Genomic DNA, 27511 nt, shown 5'->3' with positions numbered 1-27511 from the left:
AATGAAAAATTAAAATATAACACAGCAAGCAAGATACTTTAGTATAAATAAAGTTTATTTATTATTATTAATATTATTATTGGAGTGTCACTCAGTTTGTATAAATATAAAGTTGAGCATGTTCTTTCCACGACAAACAAACAAAAGCATGAATTAAATACAGTGAACAAACACTCTTATTTACAAAATTATCTCATATGTACAAAAATGGTCCTGCTGCAACGGAGCCACCAAGCAGTAAATAAATCAATCAATTTTTTGCGTTTTTCTTGATTTTGTTGGAGGGTGTGAAGCTGAAGTTGGAGGAATGTAAGCGCATGTTTGACCTCCAAACACAAAAGAAAAAGTGTTCATATTCACCATTATTCATAATCACAACAATTAGAAAAACCTGCTGCTGTGTAGAAGCCAACAAACCATAAAAACAAAAGCATCCTAGAGGTTTAAGAAACTACTCCTAAAATCACTGTGTAGTATTTAGGACAATGATCATTGTTTAATACTGTTAGAAAAGAAATAGAGAAGTGTCTAGATACTGTTTAAATATGTCACTGTGCGCTACAAAAAATGAAACGTGTCATAATAATAATAATCGGACATAGACTTTGTCATCATCATTGACTCGACAAATGCCTAAATGTCATCGTACCCAGATAACTGCATATGACGAAATTAATTACTTGACTTACTATGGCATGATTAAATTCATGTTTTAACTTATAAAGTTAAAACATCAACTATAATGTATTCAAAGGTGTTGAAATGATATTAAACTCTTTGAGATGTGGGTGTGGTAGCAACACATTTCCCTATTAAAAACAATCATCAATAGTTTATAAATAGAAATGTAATATTACACAGTTTGCTTATCACCAAAGGTAGACATCTTGCAGTGATGCTAATTCATCTTTGTATATAATAATTGCTACCATTATTATTGATAAACACATTGAAAAACAAAAAAGTATGGAAGCATTAAATAATATGGCTGTAAATAATTATCCAAAATCACAAGGGAAAACTTACAATAAACTTGATATGGTCAAGATGATCTTTTTTCTTGATTTTTTGGGACATTATTGACATCTGTTGATCTTTTTGTTGTTGTTTAACATGTGTAGACTTAGATTAACATAAAATATAGATTAAATTAAATATCTGCAGTTTGTCTCTGTGCAGAGTTATTTTCAATTAATTATAATGTAGTGTTAAAAAACAAAAAAGTGACATTTTTTAGCAAAGAAAATGTGTTTGTATGTATTTACAGACTGTCTATTTAATTTATTAGCTGAAATTGCAGAAGTATTTTATATATTTTAAAATACTTGCCTGTTTACAAGCAATACTTTAACCTAAATTTTTAGGACAGTTAAACTTGTCGCATTGAAACGTAACAATTTTCACATTAAAACCTCAAACTCACCACACCAAAATACAAAATGTATCACATTAAAATGTAAAACCATGTTTGGAAGTGTGGTTTTTTTTTGTCCTGTTCTGACAGAACATTTATTAAACAGGTTAATTTGTGGTGAGAATTCCATTTTTTTTTTGTAGTTTTGTGGTTGCCCTATAGGACTTGGTATATAAGGTTGGGGTCGCGTTCACCATTTAGGGTGTTGCCATCGCCAGAGGGCGCAAGGGCGACGGTGTCCTCAGTCTGAGTGTCAACTTTCGGCGAGCAGGGCCCATCATTGGGAGTTACCAAGTTGCTGGTGCCGTTGGTAATGTTGGTGTTGCTGTCAGTAGAGATTCGCTCCACGATGCTGGACAAACAATCCAAACTGGACACCACCGAAGCTCGCTCACATTTGGCACCTGAAACACAGGATAGTAGATGATAAATTATCTTATTGGTCAGACCGCTTGACAATTGAGGCGCTGACAACTTTGTTTTTGTCTTTTTTTTAACTGAAAGGAACAGTGAAAAAGCTTATGTTAACGTGACAAAGGTGAATCGATATTTGGCTTTTATTATGAAATGGATGTTGATGATCACTTTATTATTTTATTATTGATTAATTTGATGGCTGCTGAGGTTTAGACTACTTGTACTGTTTTTTTTAAGCCAATGTTGTATCATTTTTTTCAGGCATATTCATGAATTTGTGGATGCTGACATATAACAAATCATATTTATTTAAAAGAAAAAAGTATTTAGTAGCCAGAAGAGGTGACCATTTATATTTAAGTGTTACGTGAATACTCCTAAATGTACATAAACATTGCATAAAAATCATCTTAATCCTTATTCATGTTGCACAATTCACAAATGATTCTTCAAATGACCTAATGCTCTAAAATAAAACTATATTTAATTAATGATTTTAGTTAAATTGCTTAGAATGTCATGATGTTTACATTATATATGCAGTAAAACTTTGAATGAAATGACTAACTTCTTGGAAGGCCAGGTGTACACACCAGTATACTGCTATATGTGATAAATAAATACATAAATAAAAATCTTATGATTTATTTGACTTCTCCCAAAAATCATTTTTGGTTTGGACTGAAAGAATATTCTGGAAGTGTTGATGAGGCAAAAAAGAAACAATGGTCTAATTAGGGGTTATACTTGTGGAGGCAATCTAAGCCAACAACATGCACCTGGATGGGGTCACCCACAATTGGTGGCCAGCCAATCACATTGCACCGGCAGACAAACAACCATTCGCCCTCACACCCACACCTAAGAGCAATTTAGTGTCCAACCAGCCTACCATTCCCAGTTGTTCAATGTTGACTACGTATTATTAATTCTGTAGACTACAACATTTTATTTTATGTTGACTACCTATTTATTTACCACTTATGTATTGATTATTTTTCAATTTTCACAGCCCAAATATTGTATTTCACTGAGCTGATTATATATATATTTTTTTAACTGCCCACCTATTGCATGCAGCCTGTAAGTTTCCACTTAGTCAGTAGAAGGCATGCACGCTCTTCAGCTGTGCTTTTCATAACTGGGTTGATGGCTGCTCGTCATAATCGTCCTCATTCACTGGTATGTAAAGAATTGGGTGCTACACCATGTTAGAGAAGATGCAGTAAAATTTATACATGTGCATTTACTGTCGTTTAGCACAATATTTTTAACTGCAACCTACACTTACTGGCGCTGTTCCAAACACTTGATTTGATTGGCGGCAAAAAATGGCACTTGGTCAACTTTTTGTGCATGTAACTCGTCTGACCAGTTTGTTAAGCTTGCTGTCATTACAGAACAATTATAATTAGCAATCTATCTTCGTCACACATTGGCAATGAAAACAAACCAACATACCAATTGTATAATTTCCAATTGGATCTAACTAGCCTAATTAAAATCTTTGTTTGCAGAAGAGCCCAACAAAGAGCAACTTGAATAATCAAATTAGTGCATATTCAAACCAAATTGTTGAAAAATGGCTTTGAATGTTATAAAATACAACACTTTAGTAATATTTTAATCAATCTTGTGAGTAATATAGAAAGGCAGTATTTTCAACTGGGGTGGGGGAAACACTTTATTAAAGTTGGTGATCTTTTGGCCAGTGAAATGCAAGTACTTCAAGTTTTTGGTGGGCCACCCCTTTAAAAAAAAAATCCCAAAGCCCCTCTGCAAAATAGCCGTGACGATCAAGGGGAGCGATGGAACGGGTTAAGGTAAGAGAATACTTTTTGAGGGGGTCAATTTATCATACAATAAAAGCAAGTGGAAAACATTGTTCTAAGAACTGTATTCAGAATAGAAGTTTGGAGTACATAAGTACACCCTCCACACACATACACACCTTGTGTTCTTAAAAATGTTGGGATTAATGATAGATTTTATCCAATTGTGTTTGTTTATAAAAATAATTTAGCTGTTTTAAAATTTGTATTTACTAAAGATTTGGAAGTTTTCATCGAATATATTAAGCAACCATAAGATTCACAAGCATGCATTTTACATTTTGTGTAGTCTTTGTAATAAGGCCAATCATTCTTTTGCACTTGGAATTACACAGCTTCCTTTATTTATAATGAGAATGTATGATAGATGGATGTTTCTCTTTTTTTTTTTCTTTGAAAAAACTTGTTATTTTTGAAAAGTAACATCCTTCCATATCTTACCTTCATTGCTGTTGGTGACGCTCAAAAAGCCAGCGGTGTTAAAAGTTGTTCGAGTCGATGACGGACAGCCCGGCCCGTTGAAATCCGTCTGGACAACAACACAAAACAGTATTTTCAATATAATTAATAATTAAAACATTAAAGAAATAACTGAAATTTCTTATGTAAATTTACTAGGACAATCATTATCAGTACAGATTAATGTCGATGAGTATCTTTCCTAATTTAAACCTGAAAAGTAAAACAAAATGCCATCTGAAATGGAATGATTTGGTTACATTGGATTAAACAATTAACATGTTGAATTTGTGTTAGAATATTGATAAGCTAATTTTAAAAATGACTTTCTGTTCCCTTGATGTCGCATTTTCTTAAAAAGATGTTAAAATCTGGATCATGACAAAAAATCATTTCAAACAAAAACAACAACAACAAAAACTTTTCAGATGGGATTTTAAAATCAAATGTTTAATAGCATAATCATAAATAGTCAAATCTGGGAAAAGTCTGTCTTCCCTGAAAGCTGCACAGTAATTAATTCGATTAATTAAATTAAAAATGTAAATGATTTGTTTTTGTGAAAACTGAGAAATTGGAAATAAAACGTTAGTATTGATTCAGCATAATTACTGTTTTTTTTTCTAAATGTATCGTAGAATTTGTGTTGTTGTTGTTGTCAACATTATCTTTCCATATTTACATCCATTCTGCCAATTTCTCATGTATAAAAAAATCATTTGGGCCTCACTTATGAATATGTATTTCATTTGTCATTTAATAATTTCTAGGCCAACGGTTTGAAACCAATTAACAGCAAACTGCTGTTATTATAATCATCATAATAACTTATTTACGTACAGAAAAAAAATTAAGGAAACAATGGAATTAAGTGCATAAAACGTTTTTTTTCGGTTGATCTTGTATTTTCGTTGTTTGTTTCCATTTCTTCCTTATCCACCTTCTCATTAAAAATAGATCCCCGCCGCAAAGATGTACTTCCATTTTAATGACGAATATTGGTCTTTTCTTCCATATACATATACAATAACAATATAGATTTTACTCCAACTGTAATGTGCAAAACAGGCCTACAACTGGGAAGATCTAATTATTGAACATTCACACATTATGTGACACTTCCAGTCCTTTTTTTCAAAGGCAAATTGGACTCACCATGCCATCTGAGCAATTGGAGCGGGGGCTCGAAGCGTCCGAGTCCCCGCTATAGTGCTCCACGAGCGGGTAGAAGGCATCGTGCTGAGGGCCATTTCCTCCGGGGGCGCCGGGGCTGTTGCCCGCACCGGCGCGGAGCAGCGCCTGCAGGGCTTCGATGTAGCTAATGGCATTGCGCAGGATCTCCACCTTGGGAAGCCGCTGATTGGGATTGGCCGACGTGCAGCGCTTGAGCGTCTCGAAGGCGTCGTTCACTTTGCCCAGACGGCGGCGCTCTCGCAGGGTGGCGGCCTTGCGCCGGTCGGCGTTGGTTGTCTTGCGTTTACACGCCTTGCAGGCCCACAGGAGGCAGCGTCCCGCCTGGTGGTGCCCGCTGGGCGCACGCACGTGTTCATCGTCCTCGTTGGTGCCCGCCGCCGGGTGGTGGTGAGCGTGCATGTTGTGGTGGTGCGCGTGCAGAGGTGAAGATCCAGATGACGACGACGAGTCGTCTGGTTTGTTCAGGAGGCCAACGTGGACCAAGCGAGGGTCTAGGTCCTCAAAAAAGCGCATATCGCTTGTGTTAAAACACGGGTCGTCGTAGAACTCGTCGCCCGGACACCCCGAATTGGCCACGCCCGAATTTGCCATGTTGAACGAGATGTCCGAAAGCTCCATGATTCACCCACCAGCAACCGGAAGTCCAGCAGAAAAAGTACACAGCAAATTTAACGTGGATTCATATGGGAAAGGGGACGGGGGGTGTCAACTTCATGTGGACCCCAAACACCCGCCTGAGCCTCTTATACCTGCAAAGTCCCATGTGGGCGCAGCCTGGAGACTGACGTGGGTGTGAGGGTGGCCAATCGGGGCGATGGGAGCCATTTTACGACTTCATGGCAATTAGGATCCAATTACGGTACCCCCACATAACCCACCATAAGCCCCACCTCCATCCACACACACACATAAACACACACACGCACACATATCCAGTTCAACATTTGTATATTCTCGTCTGAACTTTGTACTCACCAGCACGACAATTGGATGAATCATAGAATAAAGCCAAAGGGCACATGTGAATGAATGTTTTGTAACGTTTTTATTTTTTTTTTATATCAGAACATATCCTTCAAATGTAAACTCAGAACTATGAACTATTAGTACTATGTGTACAATCGACTACTAATATAAATACACATTGATAAACTATATATACATATTTACTCAGGATTTCCACCCCCAATTTTGGTAATTAGTCCCTGGAAAGGTTTTAAATTAACATTTATGTTATATTCACATTGCTCATTTTCATCGGCGTCCATAGGCAGATCACTGAGCATGTCTTCTGGCATTTTCACGTTGAAAGTAGCAGCTCGGCCTTTTCCTTTCAGAAAACCATTCATTGTGAACGTGTGAGTGGCGTTCATAACAGCCGAGAGCATTGATGGTCATTTTGTAACGAGCGCAAAGCGTGAATGAATTTAACATGGAGGGGGCGGGTCACGAAATTGAATCTTGGTCTATTTCAGAGCAGTTGTGCTGGCGTAGTAATATCTTTGTGGTTTGGTGGACAGATACACATAAGTCTCAGCACAGGAGACTTTGATGAATGCACTTTCTCACAGATTCCCAAGCTTCGAAAAGTGTCTCCATTTGGAATTGTATTTATGAACAGCAAAACTTTTCAAAACCTTTTCACAGCTGTTATAATCACTCCTTCCTCCTTAAAAAGAGAAAAGCCGCACTTTCTTGTGCAATGATCAAAAATCGATCAATTGGTGCTTGAGACTACAGTGAACCAACCTGCTTGCTAGAATCGCCACTTTTCTCTTTCTGGCTACGTCAATACTACGATGGCTCATTCCTATGCCAGTCATGTGGCATGAATTGTGATGAGCAATCTGGTTGTGACTGTATGCTACAAAACTTCCTCTTGAGGAATGATGGTGCTAAATCTGGCCCGCCGTATCATTTTGTGTGGCCCGGCAAAGTATATCATGAGTGCCGACTTTCTGTTTTAGGATCAAATTAAAAGGAAGAGTATAGATGTATATTAAATATCCTGATTTTCCCCCTTTTAAATCAATAATTTGAATTATTTAATCCTTTTTTTCTGTGTTTTTAGTTCAAAAATCTAAATATATATATATATAAAAGCTAAAATAAACATTGTTCTAGATCTATAAAAACTGAATATTCAGGGCTTTTTAATCCAGTTATTTTAATCCATTTATAAAATAAAAAATCTAAATATTTTATTTAGAATGGTCCGGCCCACGTGAAATCAAGTTGACGTTAAAGCTGAGTCTGACACCCTTGGATTAAATAATAGAAATACATCATTGAACATATACTAACTAATGTCAGGGATTTGTTTCATTTCCTCACGTCATTTAAAATGTTTGGTGATTCTGTCAATAGAGTAGAGTATTCCCCCCTTCTTTATTGAATTGAATCCTTTTATTCTCATTATAAAAGTATAATAAGTTTTAAAGGAATGAATAAAAAATGTATTAAATAAATAAGTAGTCAACATAATAAGTAGTCAACAACATAGAAAAGTATTGAGGTGCACAAATAACAACAAACAAACTGATAACTAATCAATAAATACTAAATAAATAAGTAATAAATATATTGGTCGTCAACGTAATAAATAAGTAGTAGTCAACATAGCTGTTGATTGACAGGAAGGCTGCTAGCTCAGTGGAGGTGGTCCGAGACCTCTAACATCATTACCCCCTTGGATCGTTCCGTGATCACCTGGACACACGGGGACTGAAGTGTGGGTGCGTTTTCCTTGCTCTTTGTGTGTGTGTTTTTTACACGGCACAGACGTTGCAGCTGTCAACGCACAATCAGCTGCAGCCGATGTCATTGTCAGCATCATGTTAACCTACATTTGCTGTGTGTGGGAGAGCATGTGTGCATTCATGTGTAATGTTACTAGAATACATAGTAAGTGCTATACATGATTAAATAAACATTAAGAGGTGATGTTAGAACTTGAAAAATTATAAAATATGAAAAAATAGGGGAGCACAAGCTGACCAAAAAAAAAAAAATCATTACAAAACTTCATAACAATTCATATGACAATTCTTATTATTAAATCAAATGTAATGTTGGATGTAATAATAAGCTGTTATAAATCAAACCCAATTGTATTGTGCTTTTTACTATTAATTAGTATTGACATATTAATGACAAAGGGCGGCCCGATGGCGCGAGTGGTTAGCTTGTCAGCCTCACAGGTCTGGGGTCTTGGGTTCAAATCCAGGTCTCATCCACCTGTGTGGAGTTTGCATGTTCTCCCGGGGCCTGCGTGGGTTTTCTCTGGGTACTCCTGTTTCCTCCCACATTCCAAAGACATGCACGATAGGCTGATTGGACCCTCTAAATTGCCCCTAGGTATGAGTGTAAGAATGAATGCTTGTTTGTCTCCTTGTGCCCTGGGATTGGCTGGCCACCAATTCAGAGTGTCCCCCGCCTCTGGCCTGAAGTCAGATGGGATAGGCTCCAGCACCCCTTGTGACCCTAATGAGTATGAAGCGGTTCATAAAATGAGATGAAATTATATATTGATGACAGAATCAACATATGGAACTTGCATACCATTAATATACATACATTATGGTACAAAATTATGATGTCAAGATGCAATGTGACAAAAATGCTGACATGTTTATCTGAGAACATGGGAATGGAATGAAATTAAAAGATGAGGATATCATTAAATATGTATTTAGTATATGAAAAAAAACATAACAACAACTGATATAATTATATGAGAAAAGACTAAAAAGCACAACTCCATTTCACTGTACTCAATTGGTCATTTCGGCAATAATAAAATGGACAGCATCACAAATGACAACCAAATCACAGCAAATGAACATAACAACAGAAACAGAAAAAGACATGTTAGCTGACAAAAGGGACAGCTTCACTATATGAAACATAATACAAACTGATAACATTGCAACCTGACAAGGTGACTATAGAAACAGTCCTGAAAACTTTGTGCCATCAATAAATTTCACTCTTTACAAATTTTAACAAATGTACCAGTAAATGTGACATGTATTATATATGTGCGCAGTGTGTAGTGGTGTTGGGTGGTCCCATTTGGGGGTCTTGGGATAGTTTTAGGGGCTCAGCTGTTGGGTGAAGAATCTTCCTGAAGGTCTTCAACTCACAAGTGCTCTCATTAGCACACTTAATGGGTACATCCCCACTCACATACAAATATAGACGGACCCCTGCGCACATATAGCTACGCTGTATCACCCTCACACAAATAAACACTCAGAAATATGCACACGCAAATTCACACACGTGATGAAAAATTTGCATATTGTATGATGATGATCAACGTAGTGTTCATATGTTGACTTTTTTTTGGAATGTTGATACCTGACACGTGTTAAGAACTTTAATGAGTTTGTCATGTCATGCGGGCCTCTGAGGCCTTTGGAATGCCACCCGAAGTAGTTTTAAGATACTACTTATATAGAATAGATACAATTGGGGCTTGAATATTTTGTAATGTGCAAGGAAAGCGCAATGGCGTCATAGGTGTGAATTTTTCTTAATGTCTATGTGAGTACTGTGTATGCGTGTTGGTGTGGTGGGAGTACTGTGTGGTGTGTGGAGATGCAAAAGTGTGTGTTACACTGAGATGAATGTGTAGTCTGCTCTGTGTATTTGTTATCAAGCAGTTAACGTGGTGATGGTGATGAGGACATGAGAGTTAAACCCTTGCACATTAATGAGACTCGGGTTACAAGGGGTGCTCTGGTGTGTGTAGGGTTGAGGATGTGTGTGTGTGTATGTCTGTGTTTTCGTGTGATCATGTAGTGGTTGCGGGCCCTTGTGTGGTCTGTAACCTTTGAACCTGCAGGTGACGAGTCTCTTCGGTCTGAGTCAACACAATCTTCTTGGCCTTCCCCACTAGTTGCCATGACAATATTTCATGTTCATATAGAAAACGCTGGCATGCCTTTTGAATCACTTTTGTTCACGTTTTGTTTTCGTTCTGTGTTATGTTGAGTTAGTAAATTTAAAATCAATTCATCAATCATCCTTCTTTGCATTCACATAGAAAAATAAGTTGCAATCAGGAAAGGCAAAATATATTTGTTAACCCTAAATCTTCTGCATGCCGAGATGAAAAAACATTCTGATTGATACTGCATATGTAGAATGACAAACAGAAGCATTCTTTAAATTTGATTAATCTTTTTGGGGGGGGGTGAGCGGTTCCATTCTGTCCAATACTGCCTCTGGAGTGGACCGTAATTTACTTAACAATGGTTTCGGTGCAGGGAGACAATACAAGGCCAAGCCTAAAAATTATATATCTGTATATCTAGCAAGAATAACTATAAATGGGTGTTCAATTTTGTTTAAACAAAGGTTTTGGAATTAGACATTGTCCCAGATTGGCAATCGCTCAATGAATTTTACTTTCATCAAGTCTTAGACACTCAGTTACAAGAAGACTTCCAGTATTGTCATTTTTACTTCATTCATTATGATGGTCATTAAACCCTCAAAAAACGGCTATAAAGTTCTCCAAACTGACACTTTTACTGCATGTCTATTTAGTTGTCTCTTAACATGCCTCATTGTGTATCTTCTTGGGTGTCTCATTGGGTAGCAACAAAAAACAGGGTGCACTGGTTCAACCTGGTCTGGGAGTTTAATTATGGGTACAGGTTGTCATGTCAGTGGAATCCTTGAGAACATTAGCAAACCTCAAAGCAGTGCATTGGTTTACCTTACATCAAGATCATTACATAAGAAGCACTCAGGGGGCTAGACCAAAAGACCCTATTGTCATGGAATAAATGAATGCCGACACTGTTGATGTCTCCTTGAGCAAGACACTGAATCCTACATTGCCAAATAATAAATACAAAAAAAACAAACACTTATAAAACCCCTTGTGGGTGACAGCTGAACAATCCCACTGTCTCCTAATTATGTTCTTATCCTGGTGGTCCTCTCAGACTGACATTTTGTTCAGTTGGACAGCGTTGACATCACTTTGGACCTTTGTGATCATGAAAGTGTCAACACATTGTTGTAGATGAGAGAACATTCCAGAAGGGATGACCAATCAAAAAGGAAAGAACAATGCTGGAGGGTGGCCCAACCTCTCATCTTGGAAGTCTTTGTCTGGTTTTTGGTTAATTTACATTCATCTTTATTCTAAAATGGTGGATTTTTATCACCAAAATAAACTTGTTTAAACTTTGGTTAAAAATTTGAACTTGTACTGTATGGTGACATAATACTACACAATAACTGATTGATCCACAATCGTTAGGTCCTAAAATACCTCTAAAAATGGTGGGTCAGTAAAGACCCAAGCACTTCCCAGGATATTTTGGAATTTTTATCCATTGCATCAGAAAGTGCAGGACAAATTGGAGGTGGTGTCCATTATAAATGTCTTCACTTGTACTATGTGTAGTATGTGTAGTAAGTTATTCTTTACAGTCTATGAGTGTAACCACATTTTCTTCATAGTCAAGACAGTATATGCTCCAGCACCCCTGTGACTCTCACGGGGAAAAGCAATATGAATAATGTGTGAACGAAAAAGGTTGAGTGTTGTAATCATATGATTAATGTTAAGACTCAAAATAATTGTGAAAAGTTTTACTTTACAAGAAAATAAGTATATATGGTATTAACATGATACATTTCCATTTTGAATGTTTAAATGTGATATGTTCCAGTTAGGGTTACCTTCCAGTTCAAATAACTTTTCATGTTTTCTACATATAGTTTAGGCTGTTAGCTGTAAATATATTTATTATGAAATAACTAAAGGGTTAGTTATTAATGACTCATATTTAAAGAAAAAAAACTATAACTGAACTATAACTGGAAGAATCGTTTCATTTAAACAACCCAGAGAGCGGTCAGGAAGTACAACATAGTCGACTGAAAAAGAAAAACAATGATAAGTGATGAGTGGTTTTGGATGACAATGACAAAAGAAATTGATGTGCGCTCAGAATCAGAACCAAAACCCAATCCGGTGAATCGTCATCACCACACAGCTGCTGTCTACTTCTACTGGCCAGTAACCGCAAATTTTAGATAACGTGTCACTTATTCCAAAGAGGGCACACAGCCGCCAATGTGGCTTCACGCTCACACACACTCTTTCTTGCAAATTTACACATTCTCTGACACTTAACTCTCTCACCCCAATAATAGCATTCTGTAAGTCACATACACATATTATCCCTCTCTCTCTCATTCTATCTGCCATGCTAGTATTATCTTGCATTCTTCCAAATATACAACCAATCACCATGACCGATAGACATTGCTCTCTTCTCTTACAAACGCAAGCCCACAATCACCACACACAAGTCCACACTCTAGGCTATAGCATGGCGCATAATCCCCCTGAAGTGAAGCTTTGCATGTGTGTAATTGACGCTGCAGCTGTCCACTGCTGGAAGAATTGAGAAATTGTGTGCTCAAGTTCAGCTGTATGAACAAATGTTGGGAATGGAAGAAAAAAAAAAGACACCTGAGTAGAAAATGTGAATAACTAGAGGCTAATCACAATGCTGTTTTGCACAGTCTCAACTTTTGGTTCTCCTACTTGAAAACAAATCGGGACTGGTTTTAGAGCAGGTTTTGAACATATAAGGGACCACTTACATAGAGGGAAAGGCATCTCTTCAATTTATTGGATACAAAACTTGACACTGAAAATGATTGTTTGCAAATACACACAGGGTGAAAGATTCTTTATAGACACTAACGTCAGAAGAACTGGTTCAAGAATCCTAGTATGGCATGTGAAAGGATTGCAAAAATGAATGGCTCGTGTTCTTTTGAAGCTCTGTCTCTTGTTAACAAAACGTTATAGTATACCATTCATTCTAACTGGACCAAAAACAGAAAGGTTTAGTATTTTTATTTCATGTCAGACAGTTTACACTTGTAAATTTCTTAGGCCGAGGAAATATTCGCCCATCAAAGAGCAGCAATGAGAGCTCTCAGCTAGGAGAAAGAATCCAGAATGTTCCAAAGCGTCCTAACCAGCTCTCAGATGCATTAAATGGTCAGATGAGAAATTCCACCGGAAAGGTCACGTCGCGCCACCCGTCCCAAAATAGTGGCATAAAGTCATCTATCACGCCACTGGGCAAAGGCTCGGAATGACGGGGCATCGGGTGTTGTTGTAGTGGGAACTTACTAGATTATCTCCATATTCGGCCTTTTACAACAACTGTTACAACTGTTTTCCCTTTTTCTACTTGTTACAACAGATTACATGTATTGTTCATATCATTAATGTCATATACTTACTAAAAATATTGGCTACATTTGTAACTCAAAAACATAAAGCCAGTTGAAACTTTAGAAGTTGGCGTTTCCACCAATGAATCTGGGTAGCATTTCAATCGCCTTCCTCCTCTGTAGTTAAAAAAAAAAACATGAATATGATCGGATGAGATGAATGATGGAATACATTCATTCATGCATACTGTAAGTGATACTTAACCGGCAATCGTCATAAGTGAGACATTCATTCAAAAATAACCAGTGATTCAGTCATCCAAAATTTTGCACGGTAATTTGGTAAGATAATAATGTTGTTCTCTCATTCATGTAAAATGCAGTGATTCGTAATCAATTAATTAACTGTGATCAGCCTCAGTTGAATCTTAATGCTACACATTAAAAAATCAACACAAAGCAAGAAGAATCAAGTAACTTATCACAACAATTAATTCTTTCATTCCCATTGTTCATTAATAATTGTTAATTAATTCATTACAAACCTAATATTTAGGGAATTAAAAAGCAATTAAAAACTGCTCATCAAACAAAAATGATAATTAATCATTAAAAATCATTTAAAAGAACATACAATTATGGCAAATACATGCAATTGATTCTTTTATTCAGAAATAATCCATAACTTTGTTCTGTCAATCAATCTTGAATTCAATAAACAATACATTCATTTTTTAGGGGAGATCTATTTCCTTATTCTAACTTTGATTTATGTGTGGTTGTCTGATACGCTTAATAAGCTTCCCGGAGGTCAAGAGGTTAGCAAGTCGGCCTCACAGTTCTGGGGTCGAGAGTTCGATCAAAGGTCGATCTTCACTCTGTGGAGTTTTCTTCCTGGGCTTGGGTGGCTTTGCTCCGGGTACTCCAGTCTCATGCCACATCTCAAAAACATGCAGAGTTGGCTTCACCAACACTCTAAATTGCCTCTAGTGTGACTGTGAATGGTTGTTCGTCTCCTTGTGCCCTGCTATTGGCTGGCCACTGATAGAGGGTGTCCCCTATTAATCTGGGATAGGGTCCAGCACCCCCTTGTGAGGATAAGCACTGTAGAAAATGAATGCGTGATTAATACCCTTAGTTTTTTTATGGAAATATAATACATGCATTCTTTCATAAACAATGGGAATATTTGCATTGTATTCATCTTGGTAATTCCATTGTAACATCAATCAGAATGCATAACCTCATCATGGTTACGCATGGTTAGTTATGCCATAGGCTTACACTGACGCAACATTAGGGACTTGACACCCTTACTGAGTATATTTTTATGTCTGTCGGGAACACTACACAGCCTCAGATACAATACCAGGAACTTATATGTACACACTGTACCTGTTAAATGCAAATGCGCACTGTAGCTGCAGGGTATCCTAATACATACATTAAGTAAAGTACATACCGTGCATGGGATATACAGTATCGTTCAGTGAAAAGTATTTAGCATTGTTCAAGATCAAATATCATATGACCTAAGTGAACAAAATGCAGTTTCTAGCTGATAATTGTCTATGGCTCAGAAAAAATATTTAAGGTAATTTCAATCTTTGTAAAGGTCAGGCAATCCTCCCAGTTGAACACTTAAGATGCCCGAGTGAGCTGAGTTAGACAAAAGATATGCCAGATATTCTCAACATGTTATTGCAGAACCAAGACATCATAAACTGCAATAGAAGGGGTTTTCCTTGAACTGAATTCTTGTATTGTAGATCCCAGAGAAATTGCAGCATGTAAAAATTGAAATGGAGCTAGTAATTGGACAGAATGGTTCATAGATCATGAGGCCAATTTTTCTTGAGTCTATGCTACCTTTATTTTTTTTTACTTTTGTTGCTTTGGTCTTGACACTCTATTTAATTTAACCGACATTAACATATCACTCATTAATATCTGTTGATGCCCGAAAGCATGCCTCGGCCCACGAGGAAGGCCTCGCTGTCCCAGACAGACTGGTCAACCCCATCCGTCTGAAAAGGATCCAGCTGCAAATGAAAGGAAAACAAATGTAGAAGCCCCTTCCCATGATCTGACATGCCCCCACCGTCCCATAAGAGATAACAACATCAATATTAAACAATGGGCGGGTCCAGATGGCAGGGATTATGTCTCCTTAAAGTTCTAAGCATCACATCCTCCACTTAATTCTCGTCCGGGATCGCTTTCCTTTTCCTCCCGTCCACGCGATGTCCGTGAACGCCTCACGTCGCCCGGGAACACGAGAGCTCAGACGGGCTTAGCGCTTCCCGGCCGAGTTTTGATATCATTTAGATGGCTGACATTTGAGACGTGGACTTGCTGCCCACCAACCAACATCTGCACAGGATAATGAAGGGGAGCAGGGGATTGAGAGGGGCTAACCTCTGGTGCCTCTTGAAATTGAGGGAGGGAGGGAGGGAGGGTTGGATTGATTTTGGACTTGCTGATGCAAATTCAAAGTCATCTTGAAAAGCCTCAATAAGCTTCATATCATAGCCAGAATAATAATTGCAGAAGAATACACTCCTCAAATGCTAAAAAGAAGAATTCTAACATAAACTGAAAAGCCCATTCATACTGTGTCATCTCCATGAGCCCTTCTTTAATAGAACTTTGGGCCGAAGGCAATGTAAATCAGGAATCGTTCTATTGCCACTTGTTCTGCACGTAGTCATGTTCACTCATATTGGCAATTTACAATGATTCAATACATGCATGTTTTGGAATTTGGGAGGAAGTTGCAGTAACTAGAGAAAATCCATGCATGCAAACTTTAACCGGGAGGTCCAGAGCCTGGATTTGAACTCCCCACCTCTGAACTGGGGGACAGGTGCGCTGACCAGTTGTGTACCCTGGAGCCTAATAAAAACTGTGGATAGGAATTCCAGAATGGAATAAATTTTGTGTTGGCATCATAATCAGAAAGAAATATGTCCCTCAGTGGCCACAATTGTGGGGTCAAAGTCAGCTCTCGTTGTTCCCTTCCACCACTTACTTGCCCAAATCACTCTGCCTAGCAGAGCCTGTGGACATCTCGTGTTTCAAAGCCAAAGGCCAGCTGTGGACCCCACTTTTCTCCTGTCTACAACGGCCAAGTGACGAGACTTTTGGAGAAAAAGTTGGATGTTAGAGAACATTTTCGCCCCAACAGATAAATATGCATTAGTTATGGATTCATGTACATTTATTTAGTTAAGTGAAGCATTTATTCTTGAATACGCGTGTTTTGATATATGTAGTCACCTAATGTGTAAATAATTCAAATTTTAGAGACAAACAGATGAACCAGATCAATCATAAAAAGGATCTAGTGCATACATGGTCAAACTACGGCCCGCGGGCCGTTAAGTTTTTAATCCGGCCCGCCGACATTGTCCATTTTTTTTTCCAAGATGGCGCCGTCACACGGAAGCCAGTAGCAGTAGCTCTGTCCACTCTTATTTGTTTTTCGTGTTTTCAGCCCCTCTATCTTTTTTTAGATTACATTTTAATATTTCTTAATACATACCTTTTTACTTTACTTTGTACTTTATACTTTTTACTTTAATGATGAGTGATGAGTATGTTAATACTGTAGTCCATTGATGCAACATTAAAAAATGTTCATTTATTTATTCAAGTATCTTTAGTTTACTATCTAATTTATTTCATAAATCATACATGTGCTAGGTATTTGGATTGAGTATATGATTAATGCAGCACTTCATCAATAAATACATTCATTTATGTATTAATGTATTCATTCATTCATTTATCCATTCCTAATTATTGCATTTCTTCAATTACTGCATAACTGAACATGTTTGCAAAGAAGTGTTGTGAACTGACCTTCTCTGAAAGTTACTTGTGTTGACAACATCTTGTTTGCACAGTGCAGGGCGCACACCCGATGCCCGACTCTGCTAAAAAGGCTGTTCATTGGTTGGGAGTGCCAACTATCGTTTCGCTTGCCTCAGCACCTGCTCGGATTGGCCTGCCCCCTCCAAGCAAGCATGCACACGTATCGGCTTACATAGCAGCATGCTTGCCAACAGCTAACACGCGGCGCTACGCACGACTACGCAAACCCTGTCGTTGGGTTTTCGTGACACTCACAATTTCACAGATTTTAACTAACACCCGCACAGCGCAAAGACATGCCCACCAATGGGGGTAACAATATCTCAGGTTACACATTTTGCAACAAATAACTACATGCGCACACACTAACACACTTCCAAACACACAACAACATACACCCACGCAAAAACGATAACTCTTATATACACAAATCAATTTACAGTAAATGGATAGAGGTATTTGTGGTCATACAAATTCATACACAAAGCTACACTTTAATGCATGGAGCCTCACAGATTTCAAACACAAATTCATCTTAACCATTACACAACTAAATGTACTATCCTAGAGAATAAGCTTCGTGTTTTGTACCTATTTTTTAGGAAAAAGCCCAATGTTGACACCAAATGAGCACAAATGAAAACCTGCAGACACTCACATTTACACACAAGAGACAGAAACACACACATTTGCACTACACTTATTCAAATGCAAACCTATGTAAGCATCATAAAAATGTACACATCCACACCCATACAGTATGTACATATACGCAAGCACACACATAGACATATGCACAAGATCATACAAAATAAGCAAAAAAAAGTGGAAATGAATACAATAAAATAACTGTTAAATGTCACAGCACACACAAAAGAATCATATTATTTTCTTTTTTGCGGCTCACATTATAGTTTAGCAAAGGAACGTATTTGTTCAAAATTACAGGTAGATAACATCGAAACTGTCTGTCCAAAGTTATGTGTGGAGTTGTGTGCGTGTGTATGTGTGTGTGTGCATGTGTGTGTGAGTGGTCTGCACACATCGCATGTGTTGTTTTTTCTGATGGTCACTGTTCCAACAGTGATCACCCTAATTTGCACCTGCCACCGATACAGCAAATGTTCACTCACAGACGGAGACACAGATGGCCCTCACACTGACGAGTGTCTGACCAACCCACAGAAAAGCATGCAGAGACATGACATAAAGAGATACACATTGTAATTGAAATGTGTGTACAGTGTTCCCCCGCTACTTCGCGCTTCAGTTAACGCCGACGCAGAGCTTCGCAGATTTTTTTTGGAAGAAAAAAAAAATATTACATTGAAACAACATATTTTACAGTTTTTTTTTGTTATTACATGAATTTCACTCTCTCTACCCGTATTCTATATGGTGTACTGTATACAGGGGGGTAAAAAAAACCCTTAAAAAATGGGGGGGGGGGGGATTAAATTCAAATTAAGCATTTTGGAAGGGGAATCCCTACTTCGCGGAAATGCACTTATTGCGGGTGGTCCTGGTCCCCATTAGCCGCGATAAGCGAGGTAACACTGTATTCGTGTTACCGTATTATGGCTAGGAAATGTTATCAAGTCATTTTTTTGCAATTTCCCCCATACTTGCTCTTTAACACAATGACTACATTTTTGTTACACACAAAACTTCTAAAATTACGATAGGAAATACACTGTTTTAATGAAGGTGACACTTTCAGATACAACAAATTATTTGGACATGAGCAGACTGGTTTAATATTCCGGAAATAGTAAAAAGATGAGGCGTCCACAAAACAGTCTGCCAGTATTCCTTTTTAATCATCACCAAAATTTTGCTTTCATTTCCAATTTTTCTACATCAGGTCTTTCAATAATATTATTATCTTTTATTATCTCCTGCAACATTTTAGTCTCAGATGCAGACAAGCTCAGTTTATCTTGCACTCACTCTGCTTTTACTAGCTTGCGAGAATAACAGTATTATAATGATGTCAAAATGTGCTGTCAACATGTTATTGTTTTCTAAAGTTTAAGAACAATTTTTATGCCCTGTGATTGGCCTGGCACCAATGCAGGATGTCCTCTTCTCAAGACCCTTGTGAGGATAAGCAGTATGGGAAATGTTTGAATGGATGGAGCAGAAGTGTTATGTAACTGAATGATCCAATTGGATTCTAAATCGGAATAAATTCTTGATTGTAATTGACTTGACTGGGTTAGAAAGGGGTGTTGACATGGAACATTTTTATTCTGATTAGGCTTTTAAGTGGAATAAATGTGTCCATTTAAATCTAGCAATCAAAGAGTACTTCAATTAAGGAACCACTGAAATATCTTGAGATGTATATGAGATGAACTCAATGTATCACAGCAGTACTTGGGCAACAGTCAAAAACACATGTATGAGAACCTGTAGTAAAAAATAAATATACTACTACCTCTTAAAGGTGGGCTCAAAGGTGAAAGGTTAGATGTTTCACTTAGGTACATGTATTGTTGTTTTTGGCTGACTTGCTGTGTGTGATGAGAGTACATGGGGGTCTTGTGGAGTGCATGGGCAGTACCGTTTTTTTTTATTTAACCGTGCCCGTGGGGATGAGAAGTTGGTCACGGGGTCACAGGTCATAGGGGGATAGCAAACTGCTCATACTGTTATGTGTGTGTGCATGCACATGTAAACAGGTGGGACACACACATATGCATAGACACAAATGACCCACCTGCCCCACCTGTCAATCATCATGCAGCCCTCAATATGCACATTCATAAGAGCCCGAGGAGATGGTTTAGCATGTGTTACTGTGGGTATGTGCTTTTATGTACATTTTTGTGTGTACTTTTCTGTTTTTCTCCATATGTGCATTTTTAATAGCCTTTGTCAATGTGCTTGGGTGCATCCATGTTTATGCTAGTGTGTGCGTGTATATGTATGTGTGTGTGTGTTAGGGTCTCCTGTGGGACGCTCTAGTTGCAGGCCTGCAGACTGGCTGGCACCCTCAAAGTAGCTTCTTCATCCTAGAGACAGCTGTTGTCTCTGTGACGACACAGTAGACCAATGAGAAGCCACACAGTGTGTGTGTGTGTGTGTGGGGGGGGGGGGTCATATTCATCTGTGAGTTAATGCACTCGCAGTTGCCTGTTTGTTGAAAACACCATTCTTTCAGTCCAACTGAAGCACAAGAAGTTAGATGCAAACTTTTGACTTTTTTTGTGTTTATGTCCTATCTGTAGAAAGAAAATTATCCAGTGAAAATTTTGAAAGAAGTCATAAAAAGACAATAAACATAAAAGAACGGAAGGCACAATTAAGTTTTAATTAACTTAACAGGAAATATTGACATATCAATAGAAGGTCTAGGAGAGTCTTTTATGGTTCTCTATTTGGCCAAGATTTAAATGGTAACCAAAGAAACAACAACAACAAATAGCAAACTGAACGGTTCAAAGGGTTCATTACATCCGCCGTTACAACCCTAATGTTAAATGTTTCCTGTGCTAACGCTAGGTCCACATGGACAAAAGCGTGCTCTCACGTTCCCTATTTTTTGCATTTGTCGACATGGAAGAGGAGACTGGGAGCTTTGGCTTTCAGCACGTAAACTGCAACACCTGTTGTCAGCTGTACGCTGCCCAGTTGCAGTTGCACTTTTTTTTGCTCGCTCGCGCCAGCAAATATTTATGTGCCTCTGTCACGCTCTTCCATAAAGAGCTTTTCTCTCTGGATTTTGTTAAAGTGCCCCTACTAATCATATTTTCCACTCCCGCACAGAGTGTGATGCTGGTGAGTTAAAAGGCGCCTACCAACTATAATAGCCCCTTCTGCCCGATCCAGGCAGTCAGCCAGGATGTGTGAGGGGTCCTCAGGGGAAGAGGGATCCCCAAACACATGGAAGAGCTAGTGCATATGTGTTGAAAGAGAAGAAGAAGCTGCAGAACAACTAATTCCAAGATGGCCACTTCTTATCCTGTTTTATGTTCATCATCAAAATGAAAGAAGTGAAAAATGCTGACTTCTTCTACACTGGAAGGGTACTTGTCCACTTGTTAAACTCATTGCTGATTAATTGTGAAAAGATCTAGAGGTTAAAGTTATGTTTTGCTCAAGAGAAGAAGTCACTTGCTATTCACTGTCGATCCAAGGTAAAGGGTGCTAATTGACTTTGAGTAATTCCTGTAAAAAAAGAAAACAGTGACTCAACTCATGACCATTTAACTTGGTCAACTATCAAACTTTCACATCAAATTTAATTTTCTTTGATGGAAAATCTTATTTAACGCTTCTCCCACCATCTTCCCAGTCCATGCACCCAGTCAGGGGTTTTGTGTTGGGGTATGCTGAGTGGTATAAGTGGTTCAACCAAGGTATGAAATTTCCAGACCTCCCACCCGTGTTTGTTTTACTGGTTTCTGCTGAGCTTCCATAAGGTCCTCGACAAGTATTTTTAGTCACCTATCAGCCACTCCGTCACACACTGTGACGAATTGTGATTGGTCGACTCAGCTGAAACATTGACAATTTGAAGTTGGAATGGGAGACCCATTCTAGTGATCTTTTGTCATGTTGTTGGGCGGATAAATGAAACGTAAGGTAATCCTAGTTCATATCATTTTGTAGTAACGTACAGAAAAACCGAAAAGTGCACGTATATGTGTGAAGAACTTTTTAATGGTGCAGTACAATAATAGTGTACATTTGACAAATACCATGTGCAATTAGATATGTGGGAAAAAAAGAGGAATGATATGGGTTATGGCTAGGTATCTAAAGTGCCAATAGAATTAGCAGGAAAAACACCAGACAAAAAACAGCAATCAAGCATATTAATTGGTATGTTGAAGAAGTGTGAACATGTTTTGTGATAAATCCGCCGACTCAGCAACAGAGCGGTGCCTAACTTGCACTCACTGGACACTCGATCCCAGGATTTCAAAGAGACTAAATGAGAACTCTGGGGAGGGCAGAAAGGCAGGCTGGGAAGTGAGGCCTTCCTGATGCCGCCTGATGAGCAATGGAAGAAGTGTGAAGGGAAACACGATGAAATGACAGCTGACATGCACACGTGTACACATATAGAACACACAAGTATATGCACATGTACTTACGCACAGACACACCCCTACAAAAAATGTATATGTACGCACGTATACACTCAAGCACACAATCATATACACACAGTCAGTTGCATAGGCAGACCCACACAATTGCACAAAAAACAACTACTAATAAACTGCATACATTAGACTCAGAAACAGGTCTAATAGGGATTTTGTTATGAGTTTTTGTGTGTGTTTTGCTAGGTTGTTTGGGATTTTTTGTTTTTTTTCCCTTATTTTTCATTGTGATTGTCCATTATTTTCACCTTTTGTCTCCCTGCCTGATGTATTTTCAACAAAGCTTTTCATAACCTGAATATTTTTACATATAGAATCTTTTGTAAGCAGATGTACCACTGTATATTTTGTTTGCACCTTCCCTTCCTTCATTGGGTCTACTGCCTCCTTCTCTTCCCAAAACTCAGGTGACTATTGGAGACCTCCACATTTAACAACAAGTCCTTGAAGGTTTTACAACTAGGACGTCTCCATTCCGATGCTATCACACTTCTTTGAGTTATCCTGTGAGTGTCTTTTGTCTTCACTTCATGTGTAATTGGTTGGATGACGCATTGAATCATTGGATCGATGGATGGAGCAATGATTGACAACTGTTAAACAGGATGCTGCAGTCGAGAACATCAGAGGTGCAAACAGCTGGCGAGACTATGTAGCCTTCAGTGAGGTAGGAGAAACCAAGCTTTACGTTCCAAGCCTTGACATTTCACCAATGCCCGTTCCCCAGATGCACACCGTTGACACAGTGGTCCTTAGTGGTCTGTTTGTCAGTGACGTGAGCTGGCCGCTGCTTCTCTTCACGTCTGGAGCGTGCCACACAACAGCTGCAGGGTCTCCAACACTAAAAACAGCCTGCTTGTGCACCCTACCACCCTTTATGCCTCCATCCCATACCCCTTAATGCTTCCTTTCCACTCCATAGCAGGCCATGCTGGGCAAACTTCTTCTCAATTTAAGTACTATTGTTCTCTGTTAAACTCAGAATAACCGCTGACATACACACTCACATATTCTTTCTTCCAAACATGACTTAAGTGAACGGGGCAACAAAAGACACTGGGTACTACTCCCACACAGACATGTCAGACACAGGGGTTTAAATACATACACTGGGGCCGATTACCAGTCAAACACACCTGGCCACATCAGAGAAGGGGAGCCTGGAGGGTCACAAGATGTATTGTTTTATATTATATTAAAGATAACTAAAAATGAACCTAACAATCGGGTTTCCAAAAAAAGGGTCCTATTCACACCAAATTCGACACACATTCCCAATCTGCCGCCAGCATTTTTTTTTGACAGAGCCACAATTTGACAATCCATAACACTTCAAACCGGTATTTCCTTGAAAACGTTTTCAGAAAAAAATAAGGTGAGCGTGCAGTGAAACAGAAGGACGAATTGGGGAAAAACTTAGCGGCATCTTTTACCCCACGCCCAAACTATTTATTGGCATCCATATATTAATGGAATTGCTGATCAGCAACATTCCACATCGTTACAATGTATATATAATCGGCTGTCATCGACACACGAGCAAATACAGTGAAGACTACGGATGCAAAGGTAATTCTAGAGCCTTCTTTTCAAATTGTGTTTAAATGTACTCCTAAAATGAAATGAATTTTTTCTCTGTAATTCTACAGATGGCATTTTCTCTTCCTTCGTTGTTGCTGCTTTGCGTCGTCCTAACCCAAGCTGTAAGTTCAAATCACACCAATAGATCTGATTCAAAGGCTTTTGATAGATTTGATTTGATACAATGCTATGAAGACAGAAACATATGAAGCTATTGCATGTTTGTTACAATTTTCAATTTGTATTGTCAGACATGGCGGCTTGGTGGTGCGAGTAGTTAATGTGTCGGCCTCATGGCTCTAGGGGTCCTGGGTTCAAATCCAGGTCATGTCCATCTGTGTGGAGATTGCAAGTTCTCCCCGGGCCTGCGTGGGTTTCCTCCCACATTCCAAAAACATGCATGGACACTCTAAATTGCCCCTAGGTATGAGCGTGTGGGTGTGATTGGTTGTTTGTCTCCTTGGCACCTGCGATCGGCTGGGCACCAATTCGGGGTGTCCCCCGCCTCTGGCCCGGAGTCAGCTGGGATAGGCTCCAGCACCCCCCGTGACCCAGATGAGGATAAAACGGTTCAGAAAATTAGATGAGAAATATGAGACGTATCATGGGCCATCACTATATTTAAAAAAGAAAAACACACAGCTTGAAGATTAATTGCACATTGATAAATTTTGACGCGATCAGGCTTAATGAATCAATATATCCATTCAAATGGGATGATAGTTAGATTTTTACTGTTTACTTATAAAATAAATGAACTTCTATGTCTTACAAGCACCAATGAGATCAATGAGATTACTATTTAAAACAAAGAATATTTTCCTTTTTACTTCAGTTTGCTCGGCCTCCGACTCATAAAAAAGGTGTGTAGAGCAATTTTAATAACCTTTTAAAAGCAACAGATTTGATATCAGTACGTATGCATTTGTCCCTATGAAAACTATTGTGTTGCAGACAATGACTGTCCTAGAGGCTGGACTCGCCTGGGCTGCAACTGTTACATCTACCAAGAAGACAAGCGGTGTTTTTCTGATGCAGAGGTTTGGAAGTCTTCCAATACACCAGTGAACCTTATCAAATTTAATTTGTATTTATTTTTTTTATTCCCCAACAGAAGGTCTGCAATATTCTTGGTGGCAATCTGGTCTCCATCCACAGTGCCCTTGAAAATGCTGTCGTTCTTGAATTGATTCGAGCTGGTACTACTGAACCTGAAACTTCTTGGATTGGACTCCATGATGCAATTAATGTAAGAGAAAAAAAAACTCAACTGTACACATGCACACACATCACATATTGCATGTTAAAACATTTCTATGTAGGAAGTAGATATTCCATTTATCTTTAAGATACAAGTTTTCAATTAATCTATTCTTCAACATTTTGCCATTAAAACAACCTTGGAAATAATTTGGGTTTCCAACTACTACTACAATAAAATAACATTGACGTAGGTCAATAACACAACCAAGTATTCTTTGAATTAATAATTTTTATAACAAAAAGCAACTAGGCCATTGAAGATAGAATTGTTGGAAATTTCCAATTCATTTTTCATTCATAAAACGATATGTGAAATATTTGGTGCACAGAGAAGATATTGCACATTTAAAATAATGAACATTTTGTAAATTCATTCATTACCAATCCCGTCATGTTGTCGATAATCAAAGCAATTTCTACCCCCTCCCACTCAAGCTGGGTTGCCCCAAAGCATAAATTTCCATGCTCACTAAGGGCAAGGAAAAAATCAAAAAGGCAATCTCCAAAAATGGGAAATGAACACGTTTTATGACACAGCACCCAATAGGAGTATAAAAATATTCACTAATATCCAATTTGTCTTCTTTGAAAAAAATAAAGAAAGATGAGGACTTCATTTGGACTGATGGAACGCTTGAAGATTTCTCAACATTCAATGGAAATCCTCTAAGTAGCGATGAGAACTGTGTTGAGATTAGTCACAGTGGTAAGTAACCATTTTTTAGTCAAATTAGTCGCGCATAAATTACCCTTACATTTAACTACGTATTTCTTCTAGATGGCTGTTGGGAAGATGCTAGTTGCGACGTTCTTCTCTCCTACGTTTGCATCAAAGAAGCGCATGTGTGGTGATTACTGCCATAATCTCAAAATGCTTTTTGTAGAAATGGATTCCCCATATCATAAAGGATACCATATAAAACTTCGGTATGATCATTTACTTGCTGCCTTTAATTTTTCTTCTCCTTCTTCATTGTTATTGACAACATTCCGGGTAATCTCATTAATAAATAAATGAATCTGCCGCTAAATATGTCGTCTATTTTAATGACATTCAACTTCATTGCAGAATTCTACATATAAACATGAACTTTAGCTGGCAGAGACATGTTCATTTTATTTCCTGCTAACAGCAATGAGAATTGGAGTTGTTCAGAAATCTCCCCATCGAGTGGTAAAGTGGATAAAGCGGTTCAGAAATCGAATGAAAAAATATCTAGGAATAAGACATCTTCATAAATGCCATTAGAATTTTATTTTACACATCTGTCCTTCTCACTTCTCATTCTCATTCAAATGACTTTTCTGCTGAACGTGTCACTTGAGATAGTCAAGTTTCCATTTATATGCAATATTTATCCATGATTTTGGTTTGATTTATTTAATATAGGGATAGCACATAATAATGAACATATTCACAACTATAAGGCGCTCATAAAAGTCTTACATTTTCCCCAAAATAGACAGGGTGCCTTATATTCCAGTGCGCTTTATAAATGGACCAAATACTAAAATTGTTATCACGATAAAATAAAATAAATCAGTCGATAGGCAAGCAGCCCCCGACACTACTTTTTTTCCCGTAGATAAAGTACTGTGCAGTGACTGCTGGGATATAGAGTTCTTAATACACCCAGTTCTTCAATAAACCCAGTATGACGGCGAGCACACTAATTTGGTGCTCGCCGTCATTTCGGCTGTATTTACAAAAGAAATCCTGCTGCTAGATGTTGGCGTCAACAAAGCATTCAAAGCTAGATTGCGAACTATATATATATATATATATATATATATATATATATATATATATATATATATATATATATATATATATATATATATATATATATATATATATATATATATATATATATATATATATATATATATATATATATATATATATATATATAGATATAGATATATATATATATATATATATATATATATATATATATATATATATATATATATATATATATATATATATATATATATATATATATATATATATATATATATATATATATAGATATATAGATATATAGATATATAGATATATATATATATATATATATATATATATATATATATATATATATATATATATATATATATATATATATATATATATATAT

The 27511-nt window shown here is 37.7% G+C and overlaps 2 protein-coding genes across 3 annotated transcripts; one reads left to right on the top strand and one right to left on the bottom strand.

Annotated features, from left to right (window-relative positions):
* Window positions 1-718: 718 nt before the first annotated feature.
* LOC144215902 (myoblast determination protein 1 homolog) lies at window positions 719-6011 on the bottom strand. The gene is made up of 3 exons (XM_077745102.1): window positions 5278-6011; window positions 4105-4192; window positions 719-1818 (listed from the first exon to the last, which is right to left on the bottom strand). The coding sequence occupies exons 1-3, from the start codon at window positions 5932-5934 to the stop codon at window positions 1571-1573; spliced, it is 993 nt and encodes a 330-aa protein (XP_077601228.1). The 5' UTR covers window positions 5935-6011; the 3' UTR covers window positions 719-1570.
* LOC144215483 (galactose-specific lectin nattectin-like) lies at window positions 2750-26320 on the top strand. 2 transcript variants are annotated; one of them, XM_077744452.1, is made up of 10 exons: window positions 2750-3013; window positions 21187-21446; window positions 22937-23035; window positions 23134-24098; window positions 24179-24232; window positions 24946-24973; window positions 25065-25150; window positions 25225-25359; window positions 25974-26079; window positions 26152-26320. In XM_077744452.1, exons 5-10 carry the CDS (start codon window positions 24179-24181, stop codon window positions 26223-26225), a joined length of 483 nt encoding a protein of 160 aa, XP_077600578.1. In that variant the 5' UTR covers window positions 2750-3013; window positions 21187-21446; window positions 22937-23035; window positions 23134-24098; the 3' UTR covers window positions 26226-26320. The 2 variants fall into 2 exon arrangements, with proteins under 2 accessions (XP_077600578.1, XP_077600576.1); XM_077744450.1 differs by lacking the exon at window positions 21187-21446.
* Window positions 26321-27511: the final 1191 nt, after the last annotated feature.

The sequence above is a fragment of the Stigmatopora nigra genome, chromosome 22 (assembly GCF_051989575.1).
Source record: "Stigmatopora nigra isolate UIUO_SnigA chromosome 22, RoL_Snig_1.1, whole genome shotgun sequence".
NCBI lineage: Eukaryota > Metazoa > Chordata > Actinopteri > Syngnathiformes > Syngnathidae > Stigmatopora > Stigmatopora nigra.
The sequence above is the reverse complement of the archived record's forward strand: the minus strand, read 5'-3'. Positions and strand labels throughout refer to the sequence as shown.

Bases quoted from the DNA above. Each gene is read 5' to 3' on its own strand.
- LOC144215902 (XM_077745102.1), bottom strand. From the start codon at position 5,934: ATGGAGCTTTCGGACATCTCGTTCAACATGGCAAATTCGGGCGTGGCC. The intron at 4,193-5,277 runs GTGAGTCCAATT...GTTGTTGTCCAG, and splicing joins CCAATTGCTCAGATGGCATG to ACGGATTTCAACGGGCCGGG. The intron at 1,819-4,104 runs GTAAGATATGGA...CCTGTGTTTCAG, and splicing joins CGTCACCAACAGCAATGAAG to GTGCCAAATGTGAGCGAGCT.
- LOC144215483 (XM_077744450.1), top strand. From the start codon at position 24,179: ATGGCATTTTCTCTTCCTTCGTTGTTGCTGCTTTGCGTCGTCCTAACC. The intron at 24,233-24,945 runs GTAAGTTCAAAT...TTTTTACTTCAG, and splicing joins GCGTCGTCCTAACCCAAGCT to TTTGCTCGGCCTCCGACTCA. The intron at 26,080-26,151 runs GTAAGTAACCAT...TATTTCTTCTAG, and splicing joins TGTTGAGATTAGTCACAGTG to ATGGCTGTTGGGAAGATGCT.